Source organism: Chinchilla lanigera, unplaced genomic scaffold, assembly GCF_000276665.1.
Source record: "Chinchilla lanigera isolate Chin_1 unplaced genomic scaffold, ChiLan1.0 scaffold00069, whole genome shotgun sequence".
NCBI lineage: Eukaryota > Metazoa > Chordata > Mammalia > Rodentia > Chinchillidae > Chinchilla > Chinchilla lanigera.
Window position 1 is genome coordinate 3,708,496 of NW_004955470.1, and position 9,614 is coordinate 3,718,109.

General features: G+C 62.1%; 1 protein-coding gene across 2 annotated transcripts; it reads right to left on the reverse strand.

The window, feature by feature from the left end:
• Positions 1–2,579: 2,579 nt before the first annotated feature.
• On the reverse strand, positions 2,580–5,955 carry Adra2b (adrenoceptor alpha 2B). 2 transcript variants are annotated; one of them, XM_005400651.2, is made up of 2 exons: positions 4,416–5,841; positions 2,580–3,995 (listed from the first exon to the last, which is right to left on the reverse strand). In XM_005400651.2, coding segments are annotated over exons 1-2 (1,332 nt in total). In that variant the 5' UTR covers positions 5,747–5,841; the 3' UTR covers positions 2,580–3,994. The 2 variants fall into 2 exon arrangements, with proteins under 2 accessions (XP_005400708.1, XP_005400709.1); XM_005400652.2 differs by lacking the exon at positions 2,580–3,995 and having other exon boundaries at positions 4,228–5,955.
• Positions 5,956–9,614: the final 3,659 nt, after the last annotated feature.

Below are 9,614 nucleotides of genomic sequence, written 5' to 3' on the forward strand. Positions count from 1 at the left end.
AAACGGGAGGGTGCGACCCGACATCCAGGCCCCGGCCAGCGCCGGCCTCCTGACCACAGCCTTCCCGCGCGGCCGGAAGACAGGACGGATGCGAAAGCGAAGAATCCCAGGATCTAATTTTAGATGGTGGCGCCCGCCCCTCTGCTGACAGTGAGCAGTGCCAAGAGGGTGACGGCTCTACTCCCCTGCCGGGGCTCTTGCGGTAACCGTGCCAGCAGGCAGGGCCCACCCCAGAGCCACACGGGGTCTCCGCTGGTCTCTGCTGGGGTCTTTGCAGGGCTGTCAAGGAGGCAGAAGCCAGTACCAGCTAGTGACACTGAGACTGGAATGGGAGGGTTCCTGTCTTGACTCTAGATGACCTCAGCAAGTCTACCTTCTGCCTCAGTGTCCCCTTCTGTAAAGCATAGATAATAACAGCATGGATCTCGGGTGAGGCCCTAAGAGCTCAGAGCTGTCCTGATTCTTCTCCTCACCACACAACTCCCCAGGAGCCAGGCGGACCTGGCACTCCAGACATTGTGCCCAGTCCAGCACTGAGGAACAAAGGTGAGAAAAACACAGCCCCGTCCCGCCCATGAGCCTGGCCCTGGGAACGGCTGGTGAATGCCAGGAGCTCTGTGTCCAGACCTCCCAGGGAGCCCGGCCGGGAGGGCAGAGGGAGCCCCATGCTTGGGAGCCCTGGCGCAAGGCAAGGACACCGAGGTCCAGAGAGGAACCTCGCCCTGCTCAGGGCAGCCCAACAGATGTGTCAGGGGCAGGACATGAACCAGGGCTCCCTCCCCTCCCCTGGGACCTTCATCGGTGGGCATGCAGCCCTGGCCCAGCCCTACCACCCAGGCCCTGTGAGCAGAATGCCCAGCACACCAGGGAAGCCAAAGGTTGCCACGTACCAACCCAGCAGGCCAGATTCCTCCTCCCAGACTCAGCAAGCCCAAGGGGTGGGCCTCACATGCCCTTTCCAGCACCACACCACCACCCGTGCTCACCGGAAATGACACACAGGGCGGGGAGGGGGCAAGGCCTGATTGACCCCCATGCCTCCTTCTACCTCTGGCTCTGCAACCCCCAGAATCTTTGTGTTTTATTTTGTTGAGACAGTCTTGCTATGTAGCCCAGGCTGGCCTTGAATTCACAGCGATCCTCCTGCCTCAGCCTCCCCTAAGTGCTGGGTTTTCAGGCGTGCACCACCACGACCGGCCACAACCTTCTGAGAGGATAGTCAAGAGTGCTGCTACCACAATGCTCCACAGAAGAATTCTCAGTGGCTCCAATTTCTCAGCAGCTCTCCTGAGGCAGGGGTTGGCTCCAAAGGCCCCCTTGAGGTGTCCCCAGCAAAGGCCCCAGATTCCCCCACAGCAGTGGCAGCAGGCAGGGTCTCCCACTGCCACCTCTTTAATTGTCTTCTGGGTTGGGGCTGTTCTGCAGCCAGGGATGCCATAAAAAGGTTTCCTAACCAAGACTGCACACTTCGCCTGAGAGCTGCCAGCCCCCTGCTCACCTCCTGCCCTCTGCCCCTCAGCTTCCTCATCGGAGAAATGAATAAGGTATCGCAGTGAAGGCAAGCCTAGCGGGGCCCAGTGTGGCTCAGTGGTAGAGAGCTTGCCTAGCCTGTAGGCCTGGGTAAGATTCCCAGCACCGGAAGAAGGAAGATGACCAGCCTACCCCACGTCTGGCACCCAGCAGGTGGTGGCAGATGTGTCCTGGATATGGGCCTGTTCCTCCTTGAGTCCTGAAGGCAGGGCAAGTCCTAGACAACCTGGGTTATAGACTCAGCTCTGCTGCCATGTGTCTGTGTGAGACCACGTGAGGCAACTCATTGCCTCTCTGGGGCTCAGTCTTTTCCTCAGTCAAATTCAGGGACTGAATTCTACTGAACTGTCAGGAATGGGAAGCCTGAGCACACAAATTCACACATGCTGCAGCAGTGACAGACATGAGCAATCGATCACAGTACAGCTGCCTACTGAATCCACCCAGATATAGTCTCAGAGCTTCCAGGTGGTCAGCACCACTGAATAAGAGCTAACTCAGAGAGGGCACCACAGTTCTCCTGCACCTAAATTTTTGTTTTATGGTTCCTGGACCCAGCTGGGTGATCTTGAGTCTGTTTCATCTTTTACAAAAACCAAGGGTATGAGAATTAAATGAAACACTATTCACAATGTGCTTTCAAATAGTCTTTTTTGTCAGCAAAGCCCATGTCCCCCCCACGGTAGTGGACAAATTGGGGTCTCAGCTGGTTGTCCCTAACCAAAGTATGGACCCAAGAAACATGAAGATGGTAAAAACATAGGTTCTGGGCCAATGTGGGAATAGCAGGTGGCCCTGTACCCCAGACTGTATACCAGCTGCTCCCCAAGACCCAATCCAGGGTACTTGCCCTGGGAAGCCCTCCCCCTCTCCTTCCCAGGCAGCAGGTACTGGGCTTCCCTGCCCCCCCTCACCAGCACTGGCTTGTGATGATGACCGAGGATGCTGGCCCTGGAAGGAACCCCAGCCCTTGGGGCCAACACCCCTGGGTGCAGCAAAGTGGCTGAGAGATAACTACTCCGGCAACCCTTGGACAGTGAGGACACTGCTTGCTTATTACAAAATATCCTTTATTGATAAAATAGCTCAGACATTTAAAAAACATTTGCATGTTACAGGCCATACTACCAAGGTCCCACAGGGCACACAAGATTAGCCAGCGATGGGCACAAGTCAGTTGGTCCCCTGAGCCCAGCCTCCCCACCACAGCACAGGGCAATGACCTGGCTCACAACTGCACTCAAGGGAGGATCAGGTGGGGCAGTCCTCCTCCTGGAGGGGCAGCTCTCTTTGGTCCCCACCATTCTCTCTACCCAGCATCTTTCCCAGTCTGACAGGCCCTTCAGAGTGCCAAGAGCCTCTGCCACTCAGCCCACCCCTGCCCCCCACGCTTGGAGGCCTGCTAGCCCAGTGTGCAACCAGACAGGCCATGGGGAGGCTGGGAAGTGTCCTGTACAGATGTCCAATTGTTCCAGACACCAGGTTTGGGGGCAGGGAGAGAACCAGGAAGGTGAGGCCCCTTTGCCACGGCACATATCATCGCAAAGCTCTAGGCATGGGCAAGGGACCCACCCAAATGGGATCAGTTACGCTGCACAAGGACCCCGCTGGCCCAAAAGCCTTGCCTGGGCCCTGCGCAGGAGGCTCTCGGGGAGTCTATGGGGCCTGCCGAACACCCTGCCAAGGGACTCTGCCACCTTCCTGGGCTCTCAGCACAGACTGCTTTCATGGTGTTGGGATTTTGAGCTGTCTCAGGAAAACAATTTGCCCACTGAATACAAAAGACATATCCCCCCGTTGAGGTGGGAGCCAAAGTCATCAAAAAACCCTCTTGGTGTCGCAGGTGACATGTCAAGAAGCTGTCACCCAACACAATAACCCCAAACCTTTGTGGGCACAAGAACACCTTCTCAAAGAATTTCTGCAACTCGAAATAGTGATTCTGTGTGCCATTCCCCACTTCCAAGCTGGGGCAGGAATTCACACACCCCGGAAACAGAACAAGTCTCCAGGAAGGCGGGTGGTGGTAAACACACAGAAAAAGGGATTTTTATATCACTGGATAATCACATCTGCTGGTTCTCCAGTGCTTTCTCCCATGGAGCTCAAAGCTTTCTGCAAAGCCTTTCATCTCCCTGTGGCAGGTAGGCGGTGAGCTATTGTCGCCCTGATTTTTTCAGGGGGTGAATGCCAGCGATCGGGGAGCTGCCATCGAGGCATCCACATGCCCACCGCCTCCCAGAGGGGGCCAGCTGAGAAAACTGATGCATGGTTCTGTTCTTTAAAGGAGCCTCAGATCCCAAAGCAGAAGGGAGCGAGAAGGGTCCAGAGACAGTCCCGTCCTATAAACCCCTCCCTGGCACCCCATGAGCCCCTGGTGCCCAGCATGGGTGAACAGTCTTCACTCTTCCTTCTCCTCAGCAGCAGCAGGCCCTCTTGGGAAATGGGGAAACTGGCATCCTGCTCTTGGGGTGGAGGAAGGGTATAAAGAAGAAACAAAAACACCACAAGCAAGTGACCTGCCAAGGCACACAGGCTCCTCAAGAAATGGAAGCCCACCCACGGGCCCACGGAGGTCTGAAGGGAGGTGCCCTCCTGGGGAACATTCAGAAAGGCCAAAGTTCATTCAGCACAGCCCAGGCTGCCTGTGCTCAGGAAGAGCGTGAAGAAGAGGTCCCCACAGCACACAGCCAGCAAAGGGAGGCTTCCATGGATCCCTGGGAATGGCCCCTCTGCCCGCCGGTCTCCCAGGAGCTCCCAGGATGAGGCCGGCAAGAACTGGATGGGGTCCAGAAAGCCCCCGGGGAGACAGCCACACAAAGCACGGCGGGAAGCAGGCTAACCCTGGCATGTGCCCCACGCAGGCAGTGGGCAGGCGGGCTCACCAGCCTGTCTGGGTCCACTGGCGGCACAAGATCCTCCGGAAGGCACGGCGAAAGTCCTGGTTGAAGATGGTGTAGATGACAGGGTTCAGCGAGCTGTTGCAGTAGCCAATCCAGAAGAAGAACTGGAAGAGGCCGTGGGGCACCTTGCAGTGCTGGGGGCAGATGGCACCCAGGCTGTAGCTGAAGAAGAAGGGGAACCAGCACAGCACAAAGACACCGATGACCACTGCCAGCACGAAGGTGAACCGCTTCTCCCGGGTCATCTGGGTCCGCCGACGCCACCACTGCCCACCCACAGCACCCATGCCCCTGCCCAGCAGCACCTGGCCACGCAGGGTGGCCAGCACCCGGGAGCCCTGTGGCTGCTGCGGGGGTGGGCTGCACACGGAGGCAGGAGAGACTGGCGCGGCCTGAGGCTCACACTCCTCCTCCTCCTCTTCAGCTTCCTCCTCAGGTGCCAAGCGGACACCCTTCTCCTGGCCCTGGCCTGAGGTGGGCAGTGCAGCCCAGCGGGGTGGCAGAGTCACGGTCCCAAGATCTTCAGGGGTCTCCTCCTCCTCCTTCTCCCCAGTGGGCGTGGGGTGTCCGTTGGCCTCTCCAGCAGAAGACGGAGGTGAGGCCAGGGGTGGCACCTTGGCTGAGACTGGAGCCCCCCCAGGGACAGGACGAGACTGGTTTGACTCACCCTCCCCAGGGCCACCCTTGGCCCTGGGACCTCTGCGGTGGCTGCGCTTGGCAATCAGGTAGATGCGCAGGTAAACCAGGATCATGATGAGGCAGGGAGCAAAGAAAGATCCGATGCTGGAGGCCAGGATGTACCACGCTTCTTGGTTGAGCTTGCACTGGGGACGCCCGTGGGGCTGGGGGCCCTGGTCGCCCTTGTAGATGAGGGGCGGCAGCGAGATGACGGCCGCTATGAGCCACACGGTGAGGATGATGCACTTGATGCGGCGCGGGGTGCGCTTGGAGTTGTACTCCAGCGCGCGGCTCACCGCCCAGTAGCGGTCCAGGCTGATGGCGCACAGATGCACGATGGACGACGTACAGAAGAGCACGTCGAGCGCAAGGTACACCTCGCACCACGTGCGCCGGAAGTACCAGTAGCCCAGCAGCTCGTTGGCCAGCGAGAAAGGGATAATAAGCGTGGCCACCAGGATGTCAGCGGCAGCCAGCGACACCAGGAACAGGTTCTGCGGCGCACGCAGGGAGCGGCTGGTCAGCACAGCCAGGATGACCAGCGCGTTGCCGAAGATGGTGAAGAGGATGAGGAAGGTGATGACTGCCGCGATGGCGGCGGTGGCCTGTACGGAGTAGGGCTCCTGGTGGTCCATGACGGGGCCGGAGAGAGCGCGGCTCGCCAAGCGCGCACCGCGGGACAGCGCGCCCCCCGGCTCAGCTACGCTCGAGTGTCGCCCCGGGGCGGCGCTGAAGGCTCTGGAGCCCCATGGCCTGGCCAAACGGGGCCTAAGAGGTCCGGGGACACCTGCGGCCAGCCTCCGCCCTCCTACATCCTCTTCCACGGGCGCCCCGCGTCTCTGCCGTCCGCCTCAGAGAAGTTTTCCAAGTTGTCCCTCCACCGCCCCGGTCCCGCCCGGGACCCGAGGCAAGCAGCGGCTGGCGCCGCGCGGCGGCAGCGCGCACGGCTGGGAGCGGGCCGGGCCGGCCCTCCGAGGTGCGGCGCCGCGGTCCGAGGTCCGAGGAGGCGCAGAGCCGCGGCGCTCGCTCCCTCGCCGGCGTTCACCCGCAGCCGCGCCTGCAGGCAGCCCGCACGGCAGGGGATGGGGCGGGGAGCCCGCGAGGAGGCGGAGCCGGGGGCGGGAGAGGGCAGGCGGTGCAGTCGGCAGCCTCCGCGCGCCCCAGCCTGCGCCCTGCGCCCCCACCCCTTCCCCTCCCACCGCCGCGCCCCGCCAGGCTGGAGGGGCCCCGCGTCTGGGGTCCTGGGCAGCGCTCTGGAAAGGACACGCGCAGAACAGGAAAGCTCGGTGCGTGCAGGGGGCAGTGTCGCGGAGCTGACGCGTGCGTGGGCACCGAGAAGGGGGCCACTTTCCTTCGGGCTGTGACAGCGGGTGCAGGGCGGTGGGCGCGAGGTGCTCGGCACTCCTGCCGCCCAGAAGCCCCAAGGAGAGGGGACCGGAGGGTGGGGGCCCAGGAGCATAATAAGCCACACACCCCCAGCCGTGAAGACGCTCATAGGTCGGCGGGGGGAGGCCAGGGGGAGGCCAGGGGGAGACCTCCGAGCCCCTGGCCCCTTCCGTCCCCACCCAGCCTCCACTCCGTCGGACCTGCCGAGGCCGAGGCGGCGCGACTCCGGGATGCGAGCGCCCCCTGCCGCTGTCCGCGGCCACCCGGAGCCCCGCGTCCCAACAGCACCGGTGAGTGTTCGGCCTACGACTGGACTTCGGCTCTCCTGTTGCAGCCTCACTTTCCCCGGTGAAAGGCTAATGAGGAGGTAGGGAGGAAACCGGCTTGGACTAGAATCAGCACGCGCGACTCCGGCCTGGGTCCGAAAGGGGGCGTGGCGGGCGCCAGCCTCTTGACCAATGGGAGGAGAACGTCGCTCTGGGAGCCGGGCAGACCGGGTGAGTGGGGCGGGGTCTTCTGCAAAGACGCGGAGCCCTGGCGGGTCTGAGGACCGCGGAAGTGCCCTATGCCCTCCGCCCGGAGCCCGTCTTGGGGTGGCAGTGGAAAGAGGACTGGGGTAAGAAGTTCACAGTAAGTCGCCGCCCTTCTCCCTCCTATTGCTGCTGGGCGCGGCTCTCGCTCCAGGACCCTCCTCCTCTTCTGCCCCGCGGCTGCTGTCACCAGCGCTAGCCGGGGCAGCCGTCAGGGAGACCTTACACAGCTTCCGGAGCTCCGTAGTGCCACCAGCCCAGCGGAGAGCTCACAGCCCCCCAGTGCTGCAGGACGTGCTCTGTACAAATAAGCATCCACCCATCTCTGAACGTGGGGCTCTCCCCTCGGGCCCCCACCTCGAGCCGGCCTGCCCGCCCCCACGGGAGCAGGGCTGCGACCTCTGGGCGCTCACAGACGAGTCTTACCCTCCCCGGGCCCAGACAGGCCGGGCCCCAGACCACGCCCAGCCATGTGGGGCTCCGCGAGCAGGTTCGTCCTCCATCCTCTTGCTGTCCCTTCCCGATTGCCACAGCCAGATGGGTGGCTGCTGCCTGAGCCAGGTTTGGAGCAGCCAGCCAGCCTTCTTCGTGTGTGTCCCCTACCCGGTCCTCGGCCAGAGCAGACCCCTCCAGAGGCAGGTTTTAAGGATGCGTCCTTCCCACCCGCTGGGGTGGGCAGGGCTTGAGCCCATCCATGGCCACCGGAGATGGAGAGTCCTCAGTCCACGGTGGAAGGACTGCGGGGTGGCCACGGGCCTGGGAAGCGGCCACTTAGGCAAGTTCCTTCCTGTCACATCACCCCTTGCCCTGGGCTTACAGAGTCTTGGCACCCTGGAGGTGGAAGGGAAGGGGGAGAAGGACCCCCTTTCCACCATCTCCACCCTTAGGCGACACCCAAGCAGCCATGGGGTTGCCCTCTGTCTTCCTCACAGTGCCAGGCCTCCTCTGAGCTGCAGGAACTGAGCCAGAGCTACCCACTTGCTGCGGTCCCCCGAGCCCCTAGGAGGAATCTCACCCCCGCCTTCCCCAGGTCCACGGAGCACCACGCCGCGCTGGCGCCCTCTGCTGGCCAGTTGGCCAAGAGCCCAGCTGGGCACAGCCGGGGACATTGTACCGGCTGGCAGACCGGAGACACACACCTGTCCCCAGAAGGGTGGTAGGAACTGCCATGGCTCTGTAATCCCTTCTGCGACCACCACGGCCCCTTCCTCCCAGACCCACCGTGAGTGCTGTGCTTGGTGCTGTTGCGTAACTGATCCCTCTGCTGTCTGCAGCGCCCCTCCCCCTACACACCTGCAGACGTTGGCTGCCCACGCGAGTCTTCGGCTCTTCCCACTGTCACACCGCACAGGCGTGTGCGGTCAGGGCCCCGCCGCTCTGCCGCTACCCCACCAAACCAGTGCCGCCTGCACATGCCCCAAGTCCCCGCACCCCAGTCTTTCCTGGGGCTGTTTGCTCTGCCGGACACCCCTCTTCCCCCTGCCTTCTGTCTGGGGCGCACATTCGCTCTTTAAGGTCACCACCTGTCCCCAGACAGAGGGAGGTCCTCTTTTCTAAGGTCCCCGATACCGAGCATGCACCCCACTTTCATATTCAGCACACCGTGCCCAGATGGGGTGCAAAGGGTTCACTGCACCGTTACCCTCCTTCCAAGCGGACATCCCGGCCCTGTCCCCCACCCGGCGAGGCTGCTGGATGGCGAGGGACGGCGGAGCAGCTCCTGTCCTCTGGCCCAGGGCTCTGCTCCTTCATGTGTGTGACACAGCTGAGCCCCGTCGGCAGTGCCCAAGCGTCCTTGGAAAGAGGGTCATGGGGGAAAGGTGACCCAGCACGAAAGCAGTGCCATTTGTTCCACAGAAACATGAGGCCATTGTCCCCACCCTGGCTGTGAGACCCTAACAGGAAATGAGACAACTTAGCCAAAAGCCCTGGAGTCCACCTTCCCCAGTTCTGAGGTGAGGAGGTGGCAGAGGTGTCTGGGCGGGGGAGCCCCAGCAGCTGCTGCCCTGGATGGCACCACCAGGACTGATGCCCATGGGCTGCACACCCTGCTTTGCTCCCAGGGACTGGGAGCCGCATCCCCAGGGACCTTCTGCAACCCAGCCTCCCACTCACCACCTGTCATTCTCTCCGTGTCCCCGACAGAGCCCCAGCCTGGCCAAGCCTGAATCCTTCCCCTATTCTAGTTCACTACAAGTCTCCCCACTTTACTAGCACGCTCATTTCCCTCTCTAGCTCTGCGTCCCTCCCGCCGTGCTGTGACCTTCCTGGTCCTCTGGAAGAGACCGAAGCCACCAGGCAGGTTGCCACCCACAGCCCCAACCTCTGTGCCCGCCTGCATGGATTCCAAGGACAAGTGCTCTCCCTGGTCCCTGCAGTCCAGCCCCGGCCCCATCACCGAGGACTCCACTCCCCTGGCAACCCCTCCTGCCCAGTCCCTGCCTCCTCCTCCGGGGCTAGTGGCTGCCACCTGCTTCTGTGCCATTCCTGATCCTCCCACTCTCTCCATAACCCCCAGGAGGCCCCCAAGGCCAGGCCCAGGTCTGTCTTCCTTTGTCGTTTCTCAGTGGGATGGGATACAGGGAGC